This window comes from Macaca fascicularis, chromosome 11, assembly GCF_037993035.2.
Source record: "Macaca fascicularis isolate 582-1 chromosome 11, T2T-MFA8v1.1".
Taxonomy (NCBI): Eukaryota; Metazoa; Chordata; class Mammalia; order Primates; family Cercopithecidae; genus Macaca; species Macaca fascicularis.
In genome coordinates, this window is record NC_088385.1 from 11,826,735 (window position 1) to 11,854,046 (window position 27,312).

The 27,312-nt window shown below is 37.4% G+C and overlaps 1 protein-coding gene across 1 annotated transcript in view; it reads left to right on the forward strand.

Moving 5' to 3' along the window:
* Nucleotides 1-2,613: 2,613 nt before the first annotated feature.
* A2M (alpha-2-macroglobulin) overlaps nt 2,614-27,312 on the forward strand; it is a 46,652-nt gene continuing 21,953 nt past the window's right edge. Inside the window, exons 1-18 of the mRNA XM_005570063.5 lie at nt 2,614-2,769; nt 5,010-5,193; nt 6,011-6,170; nt 6,336-6,388; nt 8,298-8,318; nt 8,595-8,763; nt 9,222-9,306; nt 10,703-10,823; nt 11,737-11,851; nt 11,997-12,106; nt 13,948-14,109; nt 16,691-16,918; nt 17,160-17,223; nt 19,322-19,464; nt 20,088-20,237; nt 23,118-23,279; nt 23,735-23,846; nt 25,408-25,522. Coding sequence (XP_005570120.3) covers nt 2,684-2,769; nt 5,010-5,193; nt 6,011-6,170; nt 6,336-6,388; nt 8,298-8,318; nt 8,595-8,763; nt 9,222-9,306; nt 10,703-10,823; nt 11,737-11,851; nt 11,997-12,106; nt 13,948-14,109; nt 16,691-16,918; nt 17,160-17,223; nt 19,322-19,464; nt 20,088-20,237; nt 23,118-23,279; nt 23,735-23,846; nt 25,408-25,522 — 2,240 coding nt within the window. The 5' untranslated portion in view covers nt 2,614-2,683. The remainder of the gene's footprint in view (nt 2,770-5,009; nt 5,194-6,010; nt 6,171-6,335; nt 6,389-8,297; nt 8,319-8,594; nt 8,764-9,221; nt 9,307-10,702; nt 10,824-11,736; nt 11,852-11,996; nt 12,107-13,947; nt 14,110-16,690; nt 16,919-17,159; nt 17,224-19,321; nt 19,465-20,087; nt 20,238-23,117; nt 23,280-23,734; nt 23,847-25,407; nt 25,523-27,312) is intronic.

The window sequence follows — 27,312 nt, forward strand, 5'->3', positions numbered from 1 at the left end:
GAAGGTCCCAACTAGAGTAGCCTTTTGATGACTCAAGGGCTCGGGCTGTGCCTTGTTTGTGGTTCTGCCTTCCTTAACACATGGCTTCCATCTGATGAGCTACAGCAGTACCTATCACTACAGTCAGCATGTCCACATTGCAGCCTGGGCAAGGAAGAAAGGGGAAGCACAGAACTGTACCTTCCTTTTTAAGTCATGAACTGAAAGTTGCATGTATCACTTCCACTTGCCCTCCAATCACCAGAACTTAGTCATACGCCATACCCAGCTTCAAGGGAGTGGGTTAAGAAATAGAAGTCAACCAGGCAGTCTGCACCCAGCAAAGGATCAGGAGGTCTATTATTAAAGCAGAATTGGAGAAGTGGTAACAGGAACAACCACCAGCCTCTGCTGCATGTATATGAAACAGATGTTTCCCAAATCACTATTCTCACTTATTCTGTCTGGTACACTGTATTTTTCATTATACTCTATTTCATTTTTTTAAATCCTGGTCATGACTCTCAGGTCATGATGTTATAACCCACTTAGATGGTGACACCATAATCTGAAAATTGTTACCTATATTATGTCTAATATTGGTCACTTGAAGTATGGCTAGCCTACATTGATCTATGTTGTAAGTACAAAATTCACACCAGCTTGTGAAAACAAATTATGAAAAAAAAAGTCTTTAAGGTATCATTAACAATTTTGTATTGGCTAAATGTTGAAATAATCATATTTTGGATATACTGGATTAAATAAAATAGACTATTAAAATTAATTTAATGTTTCTCTTTATGTAGTTACTAGAAAATTTAAAATTACACAGGGGGTTCACATTATATCTCTAGTAGACCACACTGCTCTAAGCTCAGCATTCAAATGTCAAACTCCTGTGAATATTAATATGTAAATATCCTACAGACACTTACTTCATCTTCCCAACCCTCAGCCCTTTTGTCCTCCTTCTGCTCCCACCAATCTGTGTTTCTTCTGTTTCACCCACTCAGCTAAAGGCAACACAATTCGCTCAGTGACAAGCCAGGAAAATGGAAAGACACATTTTCCTTTATTCCTCCATTCATATATTCACTAAGCACTATAATTACCTCTTAAATATGATACAAATCTGAAAGCTCTTTTCAATACCACCACAATACCACAGTTGAAAATGCCATCAGCTTTCACCTATATTATTACAACAACTCCCATCTGGTCTTCCTGCATCTTGGATCACCTCTTTCCAGCGGCCCTTTCAAATTTCAATAAGAGCAAGCTTTCCAGGAAACAAATCTGAAGTCAATCCACTGATTACTCCTCTGAATACCTTAATATTGTCGACAAGTTCCTTTCTGATTTGAAGCATCAGAAAGGAGTATTTCCTCCATACCAAATAGTTTTCATTTCATGCATGTGCCGTGATTCTTCTCCCTCCCAGACCTTTGCGTCTGTCATTCTTTATGCTTAGAAAGCTCTTTTCATCTCCTTGTTCTTCTAGACAACCACTACTCATATTTCAGATCTTAATTTACATTTTGCTTTCCCTCCAAATTTTTTTAAAAGGTTCCAAGTCTGGGTTATGTGCCCTTTCTATGTGCTCCCAGAGCATCCTGAACTTCTCCAATAATATGTTTGGCTACTGTATTTTATACAGTAGTTTTATATTGTATTTTATACTGTATTTTATATAGTAGTTGTTTTTCTGTTTTTCTGCTTTTGCCTCCACAAGAATGTAAAAACCTTTAAGTGCCTGTTTTCATACTTATTTGACCACTCTATCTCGAGAATCTTGCATGATGTCTAGTCCTAGTAGGATCAAAAAATACTTACAAAGCAGCTGAATAGCTACATAAATAGATGGATGAATAGGATGGATGGATGGACTAATGAAACTGTTTATATGACTTAAAGTTTGCAGAGGAGTATCATATTTGGAAGGCAGTAAGGAAGTTTGTGTAGTCGATGCTAAAGGCAGTTGGGAAGTCTGTTAGGCACAATAGGTCAAAATTTGTTTTTAAAGTCCTGTTACTTCATCTTTCTTTGTTTCACTTTCTTAAAACAGGAAACTCTTTGCTATGATCATTCTTTCAGGGCCCGGCTCTTCATCTGCAATCCAGTAATATCCCTAATGTCAAAAAGCTACCGGTTTAATTCATGTCATTTTCAAAGAGGACTACAGAATTCTGATGTGGCTTCAAACATTTAGGGTAGGCATATCTAATGGAGAACTTGCAGCCACGCTGACTTGTAGTGAAATATCTATTTTGAGCCTGCCCAGTGTTGCTTAAATTGTAGTCTCCCTTGCCAACTATTCATACAAGAGATGTGAGAACCACAATAAAAGGCGTTGTGAGGAGTTGTGGGGGAGTGAGGGAGAGAAGAGGTTGAAAAGCTTATTAGCTGCTTTACGGTAAAACCCAGAGAAAGTGAGCTCTTACGGGAATGTGGCTTTAGCCCTCCAGGGATTCTATTTAGCCCGCCAGGAATTAACTTTGACTATAAATAAGCCATCAATGACCTTTCCAGAGAATGTTCAGAGACCTCAACTTTGTTTAGAGATCTTGTGTGGGTGGAACTTCCTGTTTGCACACAGAGCAGCATAAAGCCCAGTTGCTCTGGGAAGTGTTTGGGACCAGATGAATTGTAGGGAGTAGGGTGTAATACAGTCTGGTCTCCTCCAGCTCCTTCTTTCTGCAACATGGGGAGGAACACACTCATTCATCCAAGTCTTGTTCTTCTCCTCTTGGTCCTCCTGCCCACAGATGTCTCAGTCTCTGGAAAACCGTGAGTTCCACACAGAGAGCATGAAGCATTAACCTAGAGTCCTTCATTTATTGCAGATTTTTCCATCATTCCTTTTTCTTTCCTATGATACTGTCGCCTTCTTATCTCTAAGGTTCCTTGCAGATTTTATAAATCTGGTTTACTCATTACTTGCTTATTTTTCATCATTCTTCCCCAACTCTCTGAATCTGTAATATGCAAAGCCTTCCTAAGGAGTGTCAGAAATTTTTAGTTTTTTTGAAAGAATAATATTTAGATTTTCCTGTTCATATTAATCTACTTGAGACCATGCTATTTATCTTTTCTTATTTCCTCTTTCTTAAGGGTCCAGTTTCTATTTTATAAAAATAAAGACAATTCTCTCCCACAACCAAACATGGAATAATGCCCTGGAGTATAATAATCTGTAGACTGCCAAATAAAGGAACAATTTGAAATACTGGTGTTGATATTGAAAAAGCGAGAGATTCTAATGTCAGAAGAGAAAACCCTTTTGCAGATGAGGTGGTGATGAATTCTTTGTTTCAACACAACTAAAGGAGGAACTAAAGGAAATACCAGCTGATGAGTGATGAGAAGCAATTCTTGATAATAGAGTACTAGGTGATTTTTAGCACGTAATGCAGAAGTTGCAAGAAGTGGTAACAGTGATGCAATTGTTTTACCTGCCATTTACTTACTTTTACATGAACCATTCTTCTTAGCACTTATATCTACACAAAACAAAATAGTAACAGAATTAATGTTAGATCTTGTTTAATTCTTGCAATACGGACTATTCATCCATGGATACATAAATTCACTGGGGGGAAAAGCAGTTCATCATTCTCATTAAAGATGTGCTTCAAAAGTATTTTAATTTTATATCTAATATGTATGAATCATACTTTGTAATGTATTTATTTTGTTTTGATCAGTTATATACAAGTATTTTTTTAAATAGCTCAATCAGAAGGAAATGTTTAATATTTATAAATTTATGGTCACATTCTATTTAAAAGAGGAGTTAAAGTTAAATTTACCTATCCACATATGTTACATATATATGTATTTATGTATATGTATACATATATGTATATATGTGAACATGTGTATACATACATATATGTGTAGATGCTTGATAATAAAGAGGTAAGGATAATTCACAAAATTTTTTGAAATATAAAAATTTAGGATAAACTTCTGTATAGTAATTGGCATGGAAATTCAAATTAGAAAAGGAAAAAAGAAGAGAAAGATATTATATATCAGATCATTAAAAGAATTTTTAATGTATTTTCAAATAGTGATAGTAGGTATCTTATACTACAGTGTTTATTATTCCATGAGAAAATTGTAAAATTAATCTAAGTATTAATTTAAAATATCATCAAAAATAATATCTTTTGCTATTATTTAAAATCATGATAAAAATATGTTTACTTGAAAATATGTAAGGAGCGCACAGTGTCCAAAAATTATTTTAGGAGTTCTGTGAGTAAAACCGTATAAAAACTACAGGATTCATCTTAAATTATGTCAGGGTACTGAGAAAGTTTCTGTACTTCACATGAGTTACCAAGGTCTAAAGTCAATCACCAGAGGACCGTTTTTGCATGGAGCCATCGTCTGATCATGAGCTGAAAGGCAAATATTTAAAATGCAAACATCCATGGTTAAGTAACACTCTTAAGACTTTATTAGCTGCTTACCACAACTGAGACTGTAAAGCAATGGCTCACTTTCTTTGAGGCTCAGATTCCATATTTGTGGAGTGGGAGCGGGTACTTACCATACAATTTTCATAGGGCTGCTGAATGTGTGTATATGTGTGTGTGTGTATGCGTGTATATATATTTTAATGAGAATTCTATAATTTGATTAGCTTTTGTAATGTCCGCATGACTGAGAGCTTGCTTACTTTTTACAGCAACTTGAAGGTAAAATAGATTTACAACATGAACAAATGTAACTACATATTTTTATTTGAATTCAGATGTTCAGAAATTTTAAAGTGAAACATGCCTACAAATTTTAATCTGTTAATACCTACCTCAAGTAAAATGTCCACTGCCATGGCATGTGAAGGAAAGAAGAAATAATTCTTATGCATGGCCTTCAACAGCCAAATTTCATGCTCATCAGTATGTCTTCTCTTGGTGTAGAACTGATGATGACAATTATTATGATGGGAAAAAGTGCTGTTGATATCAATGCCTCTCTTCCTTCACTTTCCCCTAACTGAACTGTCTCATTCCCAGGCAGTATATGGTTCTGGTCCCCTCCCTGCTCCACACTGAGACCCCTGAGAAGGGCTGTGTCCTTCTGAGCTACCTGAACGAGACAGTGACTGTAAGTGCTTCCTTGGAGTCTGTCAGGGGAAACAGGAGCCTCTTCACTGACCTGGAGGCAGAGAACGATGTGCTCCACTGCGTCGCCTTTGCTGTGAGTGTGGCTGTTTGACTTAATATACTTGGTTATTTTAGTCAGGGTCATAGGGATCTAGTATTCTGTCAAGATGAGGCTTTGGGAGGCTGGTAAGAACTTCAGAAAGAATTCAAATGTAGCAAGCTAAGTATAGAAATTGAAGAGCAATGCATGACTCTCCAGCCATGGGAGACAAATATTTACAGGCACACTAAAAATCCACCTAATAATCAAATAGAAACCTACTAGCCAGAAAGGAAAAGAAAAAGAAAATGTGACTTCTTAAAATTAAGATGGAAAAAATATTAATAAAGCAAACTAGGCCAAGGCTCAACTTGAGCCACCAGTGGTGGACTGACGGGAACACATTGCTCCACACTACTTCTAAGAGTAAAAATTGTAGAAATTGCCCTGAGCAAAGGTACAATATCTCTTCAGAGTTGTCCACATGTGAGATGCTTACAGCCTAGTGTCAGTAAAATACGAGTTTTTTTCCATAGCCTTTAAAACACGCTTTGACCATGCCCTTTTAGCATGTAACATCAACCTGGTAAAGCTCAGTGTATAAATGAATCAAGACTGTTTTTTTCTGAGCTGTATGAAGATGTGAATCTCATTTATGACCTCTCTTACTGATGTATTTTCCTCCACCTTGTGTCCTGTCTCCCCATTTGTAAAATGGCAGAAGTGATTCCTGTCCCTGCCAACTTTCCCTGCTGAGAACAAGGGAGTGAAGTTAAGTAAGAAGGGCAAAATCTCCAGGGAAGAGTGGAACAGCAAATAGGGGAGACCTGTGGGTGCTGAATGGGGTTTCAGGATCTGTCCTATATTTCAGGTCCCAAAGTCTTCATCCAATGAGGAGGTAATGTTCCTCACTGTCCAAGTGAAAGGACCAACCCAAGAATTTAAGAAGCGGACCACAGTGATGGTTAAGAACGAGGAAAGTCTGGTCTTTGTCCAGACAGACAAATCAATCTACAAACCAGAGCAGACAGGTAGGAAGAAGCCTACAGACAGAACAACTTCAAAAAGGAAAGATCTTCTTCCCCTGGATGTTCCCCAGGCAAAGTTCTTATAATTTTCGTTCCTTAATAGCTTGTCTTACCAGCCTACAGGCCTACTTTGGGTTTAGGGGCTCATGAAAAATATTTCTGTTTCAGTGAAATTTCGTGTTGTCTCCTTGGATGAAAACTTTCACCCTGTGAACGAGTTGGTGAGTTTTCTATTATCTACCTAAAATGATTATCTGTATAAACAGGCTGGGAACCTGTTTTCTGTGTTGAGGGAAGACCAGGGAGAGAAAGAATCTGGTATCACTAACAGTAACTTCTGGCATTACAACAGCACAAGATCCTAATCTAAAACATCATTCCAGGTAAAGAAAGTAGGTGATTCTTTCTGTCTTGGTGCTGGTACTCAGTCAGTTGTCACACAATTAAATTTATTTTTCAGATTGTTCTTAATTAGGACAATTAGAAAGCTACATTAAATAACAGACACAGATAAACCCTCAAAGAACCTAAGCTCCAAAAACATTTTAAAGATTTAGACTTTTTCTATACACACCTACCAAAATCTTCACTGTAAAGGAAAGTCAGGATAATTAACTTGTTCCTCAAGACTAAGCCTTGGTATCTGTGATAAGAAACAATTATTTCTATTGTAATGCAGACATCGACCCAAAGTCTTCATTTTTCTCTCCCAAATCAACTTCTTCACATTTTCTTATCTCAAAAAGAGGCAACTCTTCTCTTCTAGCTCCAAAGACAAAAGATTATGGCCTAGTCCTTGTTTCTCTTTCTCTCATACCCACATCCACCTCACTGGAAAATCACGTTGGCTTAAAATATATTCAGACAATTTCTCATCATCTGAACTACTGCTGCAAGCTAGTCCTAGCCAATATCATCTCTAAACAAGATCATTGCAATAACCTTCAAAGTGGTCTCCCAGCTTCTACTTTCACTCTTCTATCTAAAATGAGGCACCACTTCCACCTCTCTGTCAGCCTAACTCTGCTTTGTTTTTCTATTGGCACTTACCACCATCCTACACATACTGGTTTTTAAAAATCTGCCCATTTCTATTATAACATAAGCTCCATTAAAGCAGGCACATTGTTCTTTTGTGCGTGGTTATATTCTCAATACCTAGAATGATACATAGCACATGAGAAGTTACTTAATAAATATTAGTTTTAAAAAATGAGTAAACATTGATAAGTAGCTCCTTTATCAATGTTTATTCATTTTTAAAAGTAATATTTATTAAACTAATATTTATTATTATTATTAAACTAATATTTATATTAATATATAATAATAAACTAATAACTAATATTATTAAACTAATATTTATTAATGAAATATGTCCATTCCTCCTCATTCTTAGAACTACCTAATAATTCCATGACCCCTCTTAATGATTACATCTGAACATATTTACCTATAGTTACATAAGAGTTTATTCTTAACCTATAAAATTGCACAGCAAAGGACTGATCTTCACTAGGATGCTATAAGCACTTAAGAAAGGTTAATAAATCCATTTTTAGTAAATGGCACTTTACATGTATATTTGTTGCTGAAGGCCTAGTAAGTTTTTAACATTTGTTAATTGCTTAAAATAGATTAATGAAAAGTTCTATAAAATTTAATCTGGAATATTTCTGTATTTCACTATAGAGGGAATTATTCTACATAAAACTAATTATTCTACATAAAACTAATTTAGATTTATTATTTTTTTATTTTTTAACTTTTGTGGAAACATAGTAGGTGTATATATTTATGGGTTACATAAGATATTTTGATACAGGCATGCAGTGCACGGTAATGATTGTGGATAATGATTGTGGATAATCATGGATAATGATATGGATAATGATTATTATCATGCATTGCATGCCTATATCAATAAATGGAGTACCCATCCCCTCAAACATTTATTCTTTGTGTTACAAACAACCCAATTATACTTTTAGTTATTTTTAAATGTACAATTAAATTATTTTTTACTATACTCACCCTGTTGTGCTAGCAAACCCTAGCTGCTTTGCTTATAAATGAGATTTAAGAATATTTGAAAATAAGTATAAACTTCTTTTTTCTTTTGTCTTTCAGATTCCACTAGTATACATTCAGGTAAGCAACATGAAACGTTCCATATTAGAAGGAAAGCAACACATATAGGGAAAATGTTCTTATTTGAGAGGTTTTTACAATATCTCAGAAACTTGTCATTAAAGGAGAAGCCTTCCAACTCCCATAGAGCTAGATGGCTCTAACTAATCTCCTCTCCTCACCCTTTACTACTACCCCATTTGTCCTTTTCGTAGATAACTTAGGGTTTCCATAGATATCCTTTATTAGCTCCAATGCTCCAGGTGCTTTTGTAAGTTATAATTAATTCACTCATAGGATCCCAAAGGAAATCGCATCGCACAATGGCAGAGTTTCCAGTTAGAGGGTGGCCTCAAGCAATTGTCTTTTCCCCTCTCGTCAGAGCCCTTCCAGGGCTCCTACAAGGTGGTGGTACAGAAGAAATCAGGTAGAAGGACAGAGCACCCTTTCACCGTGGAGGAATTTGGTATGGATCATGAAAAGTCATCGAACATGATTTTTCTTCATATTTAAACTCTTAGAGCCTGGAATTTAAGCTCATTTGGAGTCTTTCCATTTCCCATGGGTGACATTGGGCTTGGAGTAGAACTAATTACACCTAAGTCCAACGAGGACATCAGTGATTTGTGAATAGGACTTCACATAGCTTGGTTATTTTCTATAGCAATATTTAATACCAATCCCTGAAATTAAAACATTATTGTTTTAACTGAGTTTTCCATAACTAAGCATACAGTGATCTCTCATAGTCCCTCAACTGAAATCTTCATTTGAGAGGAGGGTGGATAAGACTATATTGGAGAGCAGAGCTACCTTTTTCAGAGCCCTAAAATATTATTAGGGAACCGTTACAGGGAACTTGAAAATATGAATTCCCCCAAAGTTGAAAACCAATCACCAACCTTCTTTATCACCAATCAACAGTTCTTCCCAAGTTTGAAGTACAAGTAACAGTACCAAAGATAATCACCATCTTGGAAGAAGAGATGAATGTATCAGTGTGTGGCCTGTGAGTTCATTTTTTAAAAATCTTTTGTGGGGGATTATTTAAAAGAGACTCATTATTTGGATATTTAGCTACTCTCTTTAGGAGTAGTGGCAACACAAAAATTTTAAGTGCTTTGACAGCATCCTCCTCTCTAGAATGTTATTCTCCTGTTGCTTTTCTATTTTTCCTTTTTATTTTCTTTCACGTTCTTATCAGCACTATTCTATCATGAGGTAAGAAACTGTTTCTAGAGAGGTTATGCTAATAAGATTGATTCTGAAAGTGACAAAACTGCACACATACACACACACACACACACACACACACACACACACACACAATGGGAAGGGTGGATAGTGTTGAAGGGTATTGGCTCTGCCTTAACCAAAAATAACCAAACATATATTAGGGAGATAATTAACACATGGCTATAGGGGAAATTCAATCATCAACAGATCATTTACCTGACCTTGCATGCTTGCTGGAAAAATCACTGAGATTCAGAATTTGTAGAGATAGGCATACAACTGAAATCTCATCTAACTTACTGGTTGACCTAAGGCTGGTCTACATACCTCTCTGCACTGACATTTTTACGAGACTGAACGTGATCTCTCAAGACAGTCTCTTCCAACCTTGAAAACTCTTGTGTCCTGGGTCTTATGCTCCTAACCTTGGTGGCACACAGTAGCAGTAGCAGAAAGAGCAGGTATAGTGAAGGAATCAGTCCTGCCCAAAGATCACACATGGAACACACCTGCTATTCAGCTGGGCCCCTGCTCCAGTTCTGTCTCACAGTAATGGCCAAGTTTCTGGTTCCTCATAACTAGTGTGATCTTGTAAATAGAGAGACAGAGGACATTCTCAAATAGGAAAGAAGACAAACGCACTTGGAAACCCAGCAATCGTCTGTGACATATTTATGACACAATCCCACTTTTGTAAAAAAGTAAACAAGTAAAACTCGATATAGAGATGGCTGCACATGGGGAGAGGATGATGGAAGAAGAGACACTGTCGTACTAATAGGTTGTATTCCTAGGTAGACTTGAGGGTGTTTGTTTCTTCTCTTTGCTTTTTTTTGTTCTGCTTTGTTTTGTTTCTTTCGTTTTGCTGGTATTACTTTTTCTTTTAAGTACAAGTTTAAGTTTTATAATAAGGAAGTTTTTTTGAGATAAAGCTAAAAAAAGAAAAAAAAGAAATGATAAAAGAAGAATCTAGTAAATTTCAGCATGTTGCAATGGAGATTTCTATAAGAGCCATTAGTGACTCTTATCTTCAGTATTGTGTGAGCCTGCAGAGAGCAGCGGGAAGTATAGACAGGGAGTATACTGTAGGTAAAAGGGAGATATAAATAGCTAGAAAATGGGGAGGTTCAGTGCCTGCTCTGATTCCTTTGGGAATGTTCTCATGACAGATACACATATGGGAAGCCTGTCCCAGGACATGTGACTGTGAGCATTTGCAGAAAGTATAGTGACGCTTCTGACTGCTTTGGTGAAGATTCAAAGGCTTTCTGTGAGAAATTCAGTGGACAGGTAGGTTGAACACTGTTTTTTCTAGAGAATGACAATAAAGGCATTGTTGAAAAGCAGTGAGTTGCAGCATTTTTCTGATGCAGGAAGAGAACAATCTAGAAGAGAATTCCATGTTAGCTATTGTAATTTTTCAAAAAAATCATGAACTTAGCACAATGGGAATTATTTATTTCTTGTAATTGCCCATTGTGAGTGTTTCAGAATGATAGACGCTGAGCCATCCGAAGCCTCCATGGGCATTCATTTCTACAAAGGAAGGAGAAAAACCATACACCTCTTAACTGCCTTAGCTGGCCAGGGCATCAGTTCTGCTCTCTCTTTGAGCAAGAACCTAACACATGGCCCCACCAAGATGCCAGACAGATACAGTCCACATATGGGAGGCCACTTCCCAGCCACAGCTGAATATTATGGAGGAGGAACCAGACTTTGATGAGGAGTTCTAATGGTCAAGAGCAGATGTACTGTGTATTTCAAAATAGCAAATGGACAGGACTTGAACTATTTCCAACACATAGAAATGATAAATATTTCAGTTGGTAGGCATCCTAAATCCCGCGATGGGATCATTACACATTCTATGCATGTAACAAAATATCTCGTGTACCCCATAAATATGTATAAATATTATGCATCCTTTGTACAAAAAAAGATTACTCTCCAAATTTTAAGACATTTCTGTCGCATTCTATCTAGGGAATTTCAGATACCAAGAAATACATCTGTCAATTATACATGAGACATTGTTGTGAAATTTAATATTTAGTTGCTAGAGAATATTTATCATGTCCTCATCATAGAAAATGCCTACATGATGTTGTACCCCCACAAAAATCACACCAGATTAACTGACCAATGATCTATTTAGTATAATATGCATTGTATTTTTGTATTTTATTTTCTCCCTTCTTAGCTAAACAGCCATGGCTGCTTCTATCAGCAAGTAAAAACCAAGGTCTTCCAGTTGAAGAGGAAGGAGTATGAAATGAAACTTCACACTGAAGCCAAGATCCAAGAAGAAGGAACAGGTTTGTGTACTACATGGGTGTAAGAGAAAAAACAGTAGACATTGATTTTCTTAGCCAAATAATGAATTGTAAGTTGAGGGGAGGTAATAGAATTTTAGAGACATCATTCTTCCCAAAAAGAACGTATTTTTTTCTTCTTTTCCAGTAGTGGAATTGACTGGAAAGAAGTCCAGTGAAATCACAAGAACCATAACCAAACTCTCATTTGTGAAAGTGGACTCAAACTTTAGACAAGGGATTCCCTTCTTTGGGCAGGTGGAGTATTTTCCAGTTCACTCATCAACCCATGTGCTGTTACCTAATTAGCACAATAGTTACGGTTTCTGCTAAAACCATGCCTGGTTAATGTCATCATTTAATATAACCAAAGGTATAAAATATCACCACGGTTGATTAGTATAACCAAAGGTATAAAACTACATAAAAATAGATTTATTCTTCTGTAAATTTGTATATGAAATGTATGTAATTATCCTAAAGCCTTATTAAAATTAGTAGAGTTTTTCCCCTCCTTTTGAAACAGCATTGTACAAGTCACACAATCTGCTTCTTATGGTTTACCAGGCAGTCTCAGGTTTTTATGACATTTTCTCACAAGAATCTCAAAATTCATGCTGACCGGTTTCATTATGATGCTAACACTAACTTTGTATGGAAACAGGTGGGTAGGTGGTTTTAATTTTTATTTTGAAGTAGTAAAGATTCTACGATAATGTTTATTTCATGGATAGTATATTTACACTATTTTTCTATAATAACAAGTATATTTCTAAAACAGTGAACATGGGGTAAAACACTGCTATTTAAGGTTCTCAGATTTTTGAATTATGACTTTTCATAGTATCTACCAAAAAAAATCTTCTCTTACGATGTTTCTGTTGTCAGCAGATGTACAAATGGATCTTTATGACTCTAGAAGTCTGAGATGACAGTTACATGTGCCTCAATGTGTATTTACTGTGTATCATTTTCTTAATGTAAATGTTATAGGATTTTAGCTATGAAGGGTGTAAAAGAGGCATAAATTCAACAAAGTAGCGTACATTCTGGAAGGCTTGGTTATGTCATGACACCAAAATGTATTCAACTTCCTAAAATGAAAGGGCAGCTCATTTGTAAATTTCTCAGAAAGATAGTGTACTTTTTAAGTATATTTTATTGCTGTTAAATATCCTATTTGTCAGAAGAGCCTCTAGCTAGAAGAAAATCAGAATTATGTGCCTATTCTTGTCTTTGTACATGCAGCCAACATTTCATTGGCAAACTTAGATTTTGTAAATCAATTATGGGTACTGATGGGGGTCAGCCTATTGTTCTTCCCGCTACCAAATGTAGCTTATACTGAAAAAGAATCACCACCTTTACAATCTGAGCTGGACTACTCAACTGCCGACACAATATTAGCAGTAAATTAGCTTTGGCGACTTATTTAATACTGTGTGCCTCTTTCCAATTTTACATTTTTCACTTGGGAAGTCTGCCATAAAATCTGCCTGCCTTCCAAAAGGCTGAAGATCTAGGTTGAGAAGCAGAGACCATGTCTAAGACAGCTAGAGAAACACATGGGACAATGTATTGGCAATTGTTTACTTGTGCACTTTTGAGACTTCAGACACTAATCTATAGGAAGTTAATGGTCCACCCCAAAATAGGTGTTTGGGGCACAAATAAATTTAGTTAATAGATTTAGATATTTCATTATCATATTACTCTAGTGCTCTGTGACTCTCTAAGAGTTATATATAATAATACACAGCACTTCCAAAATATCTAGAATACATTTTTCAGGTCACCCTTGTTATTATCTCTATCACTGTCTATCCCTTCACACTGCTCTGTTTTTCTTCTTAGGATTGATTACTACTAAATTAGTGTATGTTATATATGTATTTATTTAGCATCTGTCTCTTTCACTAGACAGTAAGCTCTGTGATGGAAGAAACTTTGTTTTTTGTTTTTTGTTTTTCACTATTGTGTCCTCAGTGCCTGGAACCATGTTCAACATAGAGGAGGCACTTAAAAATGTGAAAAAATGAATATGTTTGGTGCCTATTAGTTATTACCGATATAACTCATCCATAGTTTTTAATCTTCAGGTGCGCCTGGTAGATGGGAAAGGCGTCCCTATACCAAATAAAGTCATATTCATCAGAGGAAATGAAGCAAACTATTACTCCAATGCTACCACGGATGAGCATGGCCTTGTACAGTTCTCTATCAACACCACCAACGTTATGGGTACCACTCTTACTGTTAGGGTAAGTTTGGAAAGAAGTTACCAATAACATGAAGTAGCCTTGAAAACAAGGTTGCAACCTAAGGGTGATAAAATTTCCAAACTGTGTTTAGTTCTATGGAGAGAAAAAGCTGGCAATTAGAAACCAATTTAAGGTTAACTTTTTTAAAGTTTATGAAAAGAAGGCAGTATATTGTTGTGATTAAAAGTGCAGGTTAGACTTTAACAGTGTTGCTGGGAACGTAAAATGGTGCAACCACTATGAAAAACAGTATAGTAGTTCCTGAAAAAATTAAAAAATAGAATGACCATATGATCCAGTAATCCTACTTCTGGACATATATTCAAAAGAATCGAAAGCAGGGTCTCAAAGAGATATTTGCACACCCATGTTCATAGCCCCACTATCCAAAATAGCTGAGAGATGGAGGCTACCCAAATGTCCATCAAGGGATGAACAGGTAAACAAAATGTGGTATATAAATACAACAGAATATTATGCAGCCTGAGAAGGGAAGGAAATCCTGTCACATGCTACAGCATGAATGATCCTTGAGGACAGTATGGTAAGTGAAATAAGCCAGTCACAATAAGACCAATACTATATGATTCACTTATATGGGGGTTTCTAAAGTAGTCAAAGTCATAGAAACAGAAAAAAGGATGGTGGCTGCCAAGGGCTAGGGAAAGAGAGAAATGGGGAATTGCTCTTATTGGTATTCAGGTTTAGTTTTACAAGGTGAAAAGTTCTGGAGATCCGTTGCACAACAGATATACTTACTACTGCCAAACTGTACACTAAAGAATAATGAAGATGGTAATTTTATGTTGTGTGTGTGTGTGTGTGTGTTTATAATACTTTTCTGAAAAGTGTGAATTCCAGGATCTGAATCAGATAAAGTGGTTAAAAATACTGGCTCAACCCTATTTTAAGGAATTAACTAAAACCTCTATGCTTCATTTCCTCATCTGTAAAATGATTGCAATATTAACACCTAACTTTTGGGGTGGTTGCGAAGATTAAGTGAAATAATACGTATTGAAGCACTTAGTAAGCCCCCTTTAACTGTTAGATACTTCTACTATAAAAGCCAATTCTAACATAATTAGCATTTAGTTTTAAAAATGTATACTCCAAAAATTATTACCTTACTTTATTTTGTTTTGCTATTCTAATTTTCTCCAGATGACCTGTTCATACCAATATAACTTGGTCAGTATAACATGCAGTCCTCTATTAATCAAGAGAGACATAGACATATCTATAGATACATGGATATACAATCATATTCAACATATATTACATAATCATGGTAATGGAAAACCCCTGCCTCTTTAGAGTCCTTACGTTGTTATAGAGAAATAAATAATGCATTGTATTTATTTAGCTTTAATAGATGGCATAAAAGCACCTACCTCTAATAAACTCAAATTTGAACATTTACTCATTTCAAAAAGTGTCTTGAATGCTTTGTACATGCCAGGCACTGTGCCAGTCTTGACAATGAAATTATTATTTCTACATGCTCCCTGTTTGGGGTGATCATATATGTGTTGTCACCAAAATATATATTAAGATATGAACAAAATGTTTTGCTCAAGGATTCACTAGTGCTATTGGGAGCTGGGGATGAAGGTAGAGGAAGCCTGGAAGGAGCTAAGGAATAACTTCTACAGGAAGAAAAGTTGGAAATATAACCCAATTACGGCCTCTGAGGCATTAGAATCCAGACTGCAGGGAGTATTAAAACTAATCAGCCTAGGCGGGGCACAGTAGCTCACGCCTGTAATCCCAGCACTTTGGGAGGCTGAGGTGGGTGGATCGCTCGAGGCCAGGAGTTCGAGACCAGCCTGGGCAACGTGGTGAAACCCCATCTCTACAAAATATACAAAAAATTAGCTGGGTGGGGTGGCATGCACCTGTAGTCCCAGCAACTCAGGAGGCTGAGTGGGAGGATCACTTGAGCCCGGGAGGCAGAGATTGCACTGAACCAAGATCGTGCCACTGCACTCCAGCATGGGCGACAGAGCAAAACCCTGTCTCAAAACGATAACAATAATAGCAATCAGCCTAAGATAGCCCGGAAGAGGTAGACTTCAGCTAATTCATCAGTTCAGCTCTTAAACCAATGCTTTTTATTAATGTCTTCTCAGACCCCTAAAGTTACAATATTTTATTTATTCATAATACCCACTCAAAATCCACCCTAAAAGAGGCAGCTGCTTTCTGAAAGCACAGTTCTTCCATTTCTAGAGATTATTTACTCTCCTCAATGAAGTTTCATAGCTCCAGTGTCTCTAACTGTCAGGTAAAGCAGCCATAGAAATTTCAGGCAAGCTAATCAGAGCAAAGGATGCTTCTTTTTATCCTCTTAAGAAATATACATCTCAATCCCAGGAGGCTCCGCAGTGTAAAGCCACAAAGCACGCCTGCATTTAAAGCAGACACACAAAATACGGGGTCCTTCTCCCACTTTTCATTGTAGAACAAAAGATTTCTAGCTACTAGTTAAGGTAGCACAGCAAACTTACACAGTTTTGTGAGAACATTAATTTTTATGACATATAATCTAAAAATAACATAATTTTTCTAATTCATTTAGGTCAAACACAAGGATCGTAGTCCCTGTTACGGCTACCAGTGGGTGTCAGAAGAACACGAAGAGGCCCATCACACTGCTTATCTTGTGTTCTCCCCAAGCAAGAGCTTTGTCCACCTTGAGCCCCTGCCTCATGAACTACCATGTGGCCAAACTCAGACAGTCCAGGCACATTATATTCTGAACGGAGGCGCCCTGCAGGGACTGAAGAAGCTCTCCTTCTATTATCTGGTGAGAAGGGAGGTTACTGCGTTGACTTCTCTGTAGGCAAAAGCTGTCTGTGGAGCAAGTGATCATGAAGTTCTGTACATGTCATTACTTCGACTTCTTATCCGTGTTCCTTTTGAAAGTTTGACTTCTCTTGAGGTGGATTATTACCAGCAGGGACTCAATAAAACAAGTATATTGAAGTGAGACTGAAGCATGTTCTCTGTTTGGCACATTCAGTTTCTTTTTATTTCCTTTTTTGCAGATAATGGCAAGGGGAGGCATTGTCCGAACTGGGACTCATGGACTGCTTGTGAAGCAGGAACACAGTGAGTATTTCCATCATCTCTGCATTGCTACCCCATTCTGACCCGTTCAGCCTTACACCACGAAAGTATCAGAATATTTTCCCTTTTTTCCCAAAGGTTTTTGGGGGAACAGGTGGTGTTTGGTAACATGAATAAATTCTTTAGTAGTGATTTCTGAGATTTTGGTGCACCCATCACCTGAGCAGTATACATTGTACCCAATTTGCAGTCTTTTATCCCTCACTCCCCTTCCACCCTTCACCCTGAATCCACAAAGTCCATTGTATCATTCTTATGCCTTTGCATCCTCATAGCTTAGCTCCCACTTCCTAATAGCTTAGCTGCCACTTCCTAGTAGCTTAGCTCCTACTTATGAGTGAAAACATGATGTTTGGTTTTCCATTCCTGACCTGGAAATATTGGGAATACTTTCAAGTAACGAGAGACCATTTCCATCTAGTATCAATTAAAAGAAAGTTGGGGGAGGGAAAACAATAATTTTTTTTTCTCACCCTTTATCAAATATGTGTTGTCTTTCTTTTTAGCTTATTTTCTTTGGGTTATTTAAAATGTTGGTGTGGGCCAGCTGTGATGGCTCACACCTGTAATCCCAGTACTTTGGGAGAACAAGATGAGAGGATCCCTTGAGGTCACGAGTTTGAGACCAGCCTGGTCAACATAGTGAGACCATATCTCTATAAAAGTAAATAAATAAATAAATAGGAAAATAAAATACATAAAATGTTGCTGTGTATAATTTGTGCTTATTCCAAATTTTCAAACCATAAATATTCTTGAACGTCTTCTCAAAATGAGAATTGTGTTAGAGAATGGGGTGGAGAAAATGTAAGATTTCAGGGTATGTTGTATATACCAGGTTTTGTGCTGAGTCATTTATATATAGTATTTATTTACATTTATATAAATATATTTATATATATAAATTTATGTAGATTTATATAAATTTATTTATATATATAAATTTTATATATTTATATAAATTTATTTATATATTTTAAATATATATTAAATATATTTAAATTTATTAATATTAACATATTTAAATATATTAAATATATATTTTTTTATATATTCATATAAATATATAAAATATATATATTTTTTAGACGGAGTCTTGCTCTGTCATCCAGGCTGGAGTGCAGTGGCGTGATCTCGGCTCACTGCAAGCTCCACCTCCCGGGTTCACACCATTCTCCTGCCTCAGCCTCCCAAGTAGCTGGGACTACAGGTGCCCGCCACTACGTGCGGCTAATTTTTTGTATTTTTAGTGGGGATGGGGTTTCACCGTGTTAGCCAGGATGGTCTCGAACTCCTGACCTCGTGATCCATCGCCTCAGCCTCCCAAAGTGCTGGGATTACAGGCGTGAGCCACCACGTTCAGCCATCATTTATATTATTACAAATATCTTTTTTTTCTTCAAGATAGTTATGAATTATGAAGCATTAAATTGGGTACTTCCACCACTGAACTGCACTCTTACCATGAGCAAATATGTTATAATATAAGCCTTTGAAGGTTGCTCCTAGTCTAATAGACTCTAAAAGATAACTTGCTAAAAAAGTATCAGTAGTCGACTCTCTCATTAGCTCTTGTAGCAACACAGAAGTACCACAGCAGACTGAAGGAAACTTAATACAACCTCTCAAGAATCTACATAGGCATCAAAAAATAACTTCTGAAGGAGCATGGTGTTCCTCTTATGGAGAAAGAATCAAATATTGGCTCATAGAAGGTTAAAGTGGATGTAGCATGAATACAATGTGTTAAACTCTTATTCTTACATCTCATAACTTCAGGTTCTAGCTCCCTCTTCTAGTATGAGGCCTAGATCAAATGGTAGTGAACTGGATGTCTTCATACCCTTAACGAGCATCAGAACATTATGTAGGTGATCTGAAGCTTAAAGCTGGTGAAAAATCAACATAGTATAGGATTTAAGAGAGGAGAGAGGGCTTTGATAAGGTTTTTCTCTAAAGCTAGAGTCCTTAGAGGCAGTCCTCCATTTGTTACATCTTCTGTTTATTATGTCTTTTACATCTACTAATGGAAATAGTCATTAACCTATGATCGCTTCCTCTCATTCTCTTTGTGCCCCAGTGAAGGGCCATTTTTCCATCTCAATCCCTGTGAAGTCAGACATTGCTCCTGTCGCTCGGTTGCTCATATATGCCGTTTTACCTACTGGGGACGTGATTGGGGATTCTGCAAAATACGAGGTCGAAAATTGTCTGGACAACAAGGTGGGTACTTTACATAATAAAATCTTCAACATTTTAAACTAGAAGTTACTACTGTTATCGTTTGTTTTATACATGTGAACATTAGGGCCAAAAGGGTTAAACAAATTCCCCAGAGACTTTCAGCAAGGTAGTGGCAGAGTCATACTAAGAAGCAGAATCACTTGATTCCTGGTACAAAACTCTCAAACTTCTCCTAGCATTGCCTCTTACCAATTACACAGTTCAGAGTACATTATTCCCTTCTTCTATGGTAAAATGTTGGGAAATATGTAAGCATGTTTTTGAGACTACTAAGGAGCCAAAAGAAAAAATGCAAGAGCACCTCGACCCATGCACGTTCCACCACAATTAATAAGCACCTTGCCGTGTATCAAAGATAAAAATGGCATTTCATGACTAGTAATTTATAAGAATAATTAGAAATAATTCTAATGGCTCAAGTGATTCTTGAGAAGGAAAGAGAAGTGTAGGGGACAAAAAGCTTCAGGATTGACATAATGCCAACCCTTCACGAAGTCAAGCAGAGTGGTTATACATTGTACATGAGGAACACTGCAAATGCGAGTGAATGCATAGGTAAACCGGGAAATTTGCTTTTCGGACCTTTTGTTCCAATTTCACAGGTGGATTTGAGCTTCCGCCCATCACAAAGCCTCCCAGCCTCACACGCCCACCTGCAAGTCACAGCGGCTCCTCAGTCCCTCTGCGCCCTCCGTGCTGTGGACCAAAGCGTGCTGCTCATGAAGCCTGACGCTGAGCTCTCGGCATCCTCGGTGAGTTCTCAGCAGCCTCAGGAATCAAGAAGGGCCATGCCAGGGGCTCAGAGCAAGGAAAAATGCCTGGATAAGTAGGATAAGATCAATTAAAATTGTATTTATCTAGGAATTAATTGTTTTGGGCTCTCTTGTGGGCTTTCATTGGTAAGGAATTTTATATATATACAAAACTACTCACTTCTATAGGTAAAAAAAAAAAAAAAAGTATCGCTTAATACAGTATAATGAATCAAATAAAAGAATTTTTTAAAAGATGAAATGTGATGAAAATTAACAACCAAAAAAGGACTCGTTATTCAGATATGTTAAGCTTCTTGCTCAAGTGTACATAGCAATGCAAACTCAAATCTTCTGATTATGTCAAGACATCCGTATATGCAAGGCTGGAGAGAATACAGAGCAGATTGTGAGAAGTGCTATAAGAGAAGTGTAGTTATGCAAAATAAAAGAAAGGATTAACTGAGCAATCAGGGAAGCCATTTGGAAATTATATATTTAAAATGTAAAAAGACCATGCACTACCCAAAGTCCTTAAAATCCCAGAGCTCCATGCAACCAATAATAGGAGTTTTCAAACTAGTTTCAACGTTTCAAAAAGCCTAACGAAAGTGATACAGGTACCTGTACTAAGACTACACAGGCTAAAGGAAATATCAGATTTCTGTTTTTCTAAGAATTATGGTTGGGCCTGGTGGCTCTTGCCTATAATCCCAACACTTTGGGAGGCCAAGGCGGGTGGATCACTTGAGGTCAGGAGTTTCAGACCAGCCCGGCCAACACGACCAGTGAAACCCCGTCTCTACTAAAACTACAAAAATTAGCCAGGCAGGTGGTGGTAGCGCCTGTCATCCCAGCTACTTGGGAGGCTGAGGCAGAAGCATTACTTGAACCCAGGAGGTGGAGGTTGAGTGAGCCGAGATCATGCCATTGCACTCCAGCCTGGGCAATAGAGCAAGACTCAATCTCAAAAAAAAAAAAAAAAAAAAAAAAAGAATTATATCTGCTGAAATAATTGCTTTCCCAAGCTACACATCATTTCCATCATTTCCATCATCTCTGCATTGCTACCCCATTCTGACCCATTCAGCCTTACACCACGGAAGTATCAGAATACTTTCCCTTTTTGTCCATAGGTTTTTGGGGGAACAGGTAGCGTTTGGTCACATGAATAAATTCTTTAGTGGTGATTTCTGAGATTTTGGTGCAACCATCACCCGAGCAGTATACGTTGTACCCAATTTGTAGCCTTTTATCCCTCACCCCCCTTCCACGCTTCCCCCTGAATCCACAAAGTCCATTGTATCATTCTTATGCCTTTGCATCCTCAAAGCTTAGCTCCCACTTCCTAATATGTATTATCTCTGAGGAACAAAACTTAGGAAAAATGAATTACTATATAATTGACATTGATAACTGAAATCTTTGAAAATATGGAGCTAATAGAAGAAATAGCAAAAGGGTATGCTGAATTGGAACAGCAAAAACTAGTTAACAGCATGTACTAATAGTAGTTTTTTCACATCTTCAGATTTTTAATATGAGGCCAATTGTAATAACCTCTTACTGAAGTTTTTTCTACTACCGTAATTGAACAAAGAGAAATTTATATTTTTATTTTCCTGAAATAGAAACTTATAAGAAAATATTTCTTACTTGTTTGTCCTTCTAATGGGATTTTAACTGAAAATATTAGAATACTTCTAAAGGAAGCAGTAAGTACATTTCAGCAGTAGGATCTCAAGAGGATATGTGGGAAAATAATATACATGTTTTATGTTTTTAATAACATAATTTTATAATTCTCAAAGAATTTTTCAAATTATAACAACCCTGATGGGTAGATAAGGCAGACAATCCTATGTATTAATAATAAAGCCGAAGCTTTCAGGGATTTAGTAGTAGACCCGAGTTAAAACACCAGCTCTTCTCAACCTTTGATTAGTGTTTTACCAGTGAAATACTTTGCTGCTACTAGTATAGGCCATTCATTCAACACATTTATTTAATGCCCACTGTGTTCTAGGCATTATACTAAGTGCTAGTAGAGATCAAGCAGTGAGCCACTGGAAAGATAAAAATTTATGTCTCATGGAAGTTACATTGTCTGTCCCATAGGTAAGACAGATGATAATTATGGAATATGCCACAATAAAGCAGGGAGAGGAAAGGAGAAATGTTAAGATACTTTGAGAAGGTGTCTAATTTCATCACACCACTCACTTTGTTCATCTGTTCTTGTCAATCAGTTTTAAACTCCTACGAATATAATGCAATGTAACGATCACAATTTTTATGTCTGTCTGTCTTCTCACCTTCAAATGGACTTGAAAGCATCATGCCTAGGATTTTACAGTTAAAGTTTTATGTATTATATGAAGATCTGGAGCATTTTGTTTCCACTAATAATACCTAAGAAAATGCCATCATATCCTGTGGAGAGAGGATATGCCTATCGTGTGCCTGTTTAGAACATGCACCCATTAACTTTGTTGCTTACCACAAGATAAGCACAAAACTATCATTTCCTTCTCTCATCTCAAAGCTTTGTGCAATGTCACATATACATCAGACCTCGATTTTTCAATTAATAAAATTTTATTTCATTCCAGTGTTGAGTCTAGTGGTGGCCTCTGAACTGTGTAACGAAGTAGTATGGCCCTTGAGTACTTAGATGGAGTGTTTTTTTTTTCCTAAAATTGTTAAACATCTTCAAAATGAAAACACTGTGTCAAGAAAATGATCCATACCCACTATAAATCATCAGAGTAATGAGAGCACTCAAAGAAAGACTGATGTTCATTATTCCTATTCTTTTCTCCTTGAACTTAAAAAAAAGTCACAAATAAGTTTGCCTTTTTGTCTTTTGAATTTGTACAGGTTTATAACCTGCTACCAGTAAAGGACCTCACTGGCTTCCCTGAGCCTTTGAATGACCAGGACGATGAAGACTGCGTCAATCGTCATAATGTCTATATTAATGGAATCACATATACTCCAGTATCAAATACAAATGAAAAGGATATATATAGCTTCCTACAGGTAAACTCCTTATGTTGTAGATGGTCTGATCTTAAGGTTCTTAAAATATTACACTTGGAAAAGAGTCTTTATTTGAATGCCTTCATGTCCTAGTTGAGGGTAATGGGATATAAAGAGGTAAGTGGCTTCTCCACTAATAGCAGCAGATCTGCTAAAAGCTGCTGAACTAAGCTGGAACTTTCTGGAATATTATTCAAGTTTCCTTTTTTCACAGAAATTAATTGCTCTGTGATGTTTATTAATATCGTATATACAAAATAATTACTGTTGAAAGAGTTTAATGAAAAGAATAAAATTACCTCCTTAAGTATACAAATATCCCTTCTACACATGTGAATATTCAAAGTTTAATATTAAGTTAACTGGATTGCTTGTCAAATTCAATGAAAAGAAGTATCCACCTATGTATATTTTATAATATATATTTACTGATTAGATAATAATTTCCTTTGCAGGACATGAGCTTAAAGGCATTCACCAACTCAAAGATTCGTAAACCCAAAATATGTCCACAGCTTCAACAGTATGAAATGCATGGACCTGAAGGTCTACGTGTAGGTTATTATGGTAAACAAAAAATTAATACATATGTATTACCTAATATATTCACTGGCTTTTAAATTTTTTTAAAGATACAATGTGACAAAAATTAACAAAAGAAAGGACTTGTGAGTCATACATATTATGGTTATTGCTCAAGGTCACATAGCAATATAAACTCAAATTCTAGTAAATGGAGATAGATGTGTTAGGCTGAAAAGGAAAGAGAACGTTTCCAAGCATAGGATTAGTGTAAAGAGAAATAGAAATGTTCACAAAACAGGACTACATTCTCCATCAGTCAGGTAAAAACGCTGTTCAACTTCCCCAACACATCAACCAATATTGATGTTGGAACCACACACGTTCATCAATGACATGAGCTACTTCTTTGATGAACTGAATAGTAATCAAGCATTTATTTATAGTCCCATATTGTCAAATCATGATTGAGGATAAGTTGAGTGCAGAGAAAAGAGGGTCAAAAATCAAGGAAAGCATTTAGGGAGAATCAATTGGCTCTACGGAATTCACTATGAAGTCTATGGTGTATTTTACTATTTATAAATTATATTGTGCCATCCTTTATCAGTAAGGTTGATAGTAAATTTATGCATGTATAGGTTTATATATGCACAATTTTTTCCAGAGAGCTGGTTGTGAAATATTGACCAGCACACCCTTACTAGAAGGTGAATAGAGTGAAAGAAACTAACTGTAATCTTCTGACACGATAGAGAATAAAGAGTCTTTATTATCACTGAACTTTTCCCTCCTGTAAACTGTTTCTCAAAGCCACTGTCGTAACATCTGTGTTAGTTTTTCCTTGCTCCTGCAGAGGAGCACACCAATGGAAACTTGGATTCCTGCCCTCTTCACGGCCTTGTGTCATAGCACTCTCCACTTAGCACAGCGGCAGCAGCCACCAAGGACTCCACAAAGTCCTTGCGCCCCACAGATAATCCAAGCCTCTGTCTGCCAAAGTCTCTATAACCTCTGCTTATGATCCTCCTCCCCCAGCTCACTCCTAGCTTATTCTTTTTTTGGGGGGGAGTGGGTTGGTTGGTTGGTTGGTTTGAGACGAAGTCTCACTCTGTCGCCCAGGTCGCCCAGGCTGGAGTGCAGTGGCGCGATCTCCGCTCACTGCAAGCTCCGCCTCCCGGGTTCACGCCATTCTCCTGCCTCAGTCTCCCTAGTAGCTGGGACTATAGGCGCCCGCCACCACACCTGGCTAATTTTTTTTTTTTTTTTTGTATTTTTTAGTAGAGACGGGGTTTCACCGTGTTAGCCAGGGTGGTCTTGATCTCCTGACCTCGTGATCTGCCCGCCTCGGCCTCCCAAAGCGCTGGGATTACAGGCATGAGCCACCGCGCCCGGCCACTCCTAGCTTATTCTAATACTTCATAAGTCATCCAACATCCAACATATTTCCTCCTCAAAGAAGCTTTCCCTAATGACCCAAGTGCCCTCTCCTCCTTCCTCTCTATTTCATCAGACCATTTGGGTTTTTTTTGGTGACAACTATTACATTCTCTCATAAGCTTTATCTGTATGTTTATTGTAGTATCTTATCCCTCACCCAACATAGATTCAGATGTAATGGGAAGAGGCCAGGCACGCAAGCTGCAACTTGAAGAGCCTCACACAGAAACTGTACGGAAGTACTTCCCTGAGACATGGATCTGGGATTTGGTGGTGGTAAAGTAAGTAACTTCCTGCATATGCAATATGCAACGATAGAGGTCCCTCACTATTTTCAATTCTTTGCTAGTTTTTCTGTTTTTATTGTTTTATTTGTTTATGATGTACGACATGATGTTTTGATGTACATACACATACACACAGTGAAATGATTACTACAGTCAAGCAAATTAACACATCTATTAGCTCACATTGTTACCTGTTTGTGTGTGCGTGGCAAGCGCACCTAAAATCTATCCTTTTAGCCAAGTTTCAGTATCCAACTATATAGTCATTATAGTTGACTATATTATCAACTATAGTCCTCATGCTGTACTTTAGATTTCTAAATTTATTCATCCTACATAACTTCAACTTTGTACCTTTTGACCTGCTTCTCCCCATCCGTGTAACCCCAACCACCCTTCTACTCTCTGTTCCTATGTATTCAACTTCTTTTAGCATCCACATACAAGTAAGATCATGCAGTATTTGTCCTATGTCTGGCTTATTTCACTTAGCATAATCTCCCCCAGCTTCATCCATGTTGTCACAAATGGCAGGATCTTATTCCACTTAAGGCTGAATAATATTCCATTATGCATAGCCACAACTTATTTATCCATTCACCCAGACACTTAGGTTGTTTTTATATCTTGACAACTGTGAATAATGCTGTCATGAACACCAAAACACATACATCTCCACGAGGTGCTTATTTCATTTCCTTTGGGAGTATACCCAGAAGAGGGATTTCTGGGACATATGGTAGTTTCCATTTTAAAATTTTTGAGGTATCTCCATACCGTTTTCCATAATGGCTGTGGCAATGTGCATTTGTACCCAGGAGAGTGAAGAAACTCCTTCCAAAGTGATACTGGAAATGGAGTTTTATCCCTGAAACAAGCCAGTGGGGCAGATGGAGAGAAGGTGTGGGAATGGCCATATGCTCCCTTTCAGGCTCCTGGAGTCTTGTCTCCCTCTCCCTTTCACTCCCAGATGCAGACTGTTTAGAAGCCCAACCCTTAGGAGGCAGCCAGAAATGTGTGCAGACAAACTCCTTCGAGGGAGAGACCGGAAGCTAGGAGATTTTGCCTGTTCTCTCCGTATTGAGCCAAGGGGTGGTTGGGGGCAGGTAGCCACTGGCATTGCTCAAAGGCCTATTTAAAACCACGTCTGTGTTCACTGTGGTCTAGGGAGACTCCTGATTGCAGAGCTCCAACTACTCCTGGGTGATTTAGGAGCCCGACCCTTAGGTAGGAGCTGTAGACACTGGGGTGCTTGATGCATAGACAAATTATTCCCAGGAGTATGCTGGAGACCTGGTTTTATCTGTGGGGCGAGCCGGGGGAAGGAGGCATGGGAAGTGCCCTTACTGCTTCTCAGGCTCCCTGTAAGTCGATCGTTTCCCTGCCCCTTCTGCTTCCCCGTGCAGGCTAGTTAGAAGCCCAACACTCAGTCAGCAACTGAGGAAGTGGGTAGACGAAGCCTAACTAGGAGCTGTTAGCTAATTTTTCAGTACTGAAGTACTTCTTTCAAACGCATTGCTAATTTCAGGAGATGTTTAATGTAAATACATCAGCTAAGAAGTCTTACTAATCTAATTGCATCAGAGCTAAAAAATTTTGTGCAAATTTAATTCTAAGATTTCCAGAAAATGGGCATAAGGACCAAATATAACCAAGTACTGCACAGATTAATGCCTGTAAGAGATCCCTCATTGGTTGGCAATCCTGAGTTAAATACAGATTCAGTCAGACCCACTATACACCATAGTAGTAGAATTTAAAATTATAAAGCAGCCCTCAGTGGA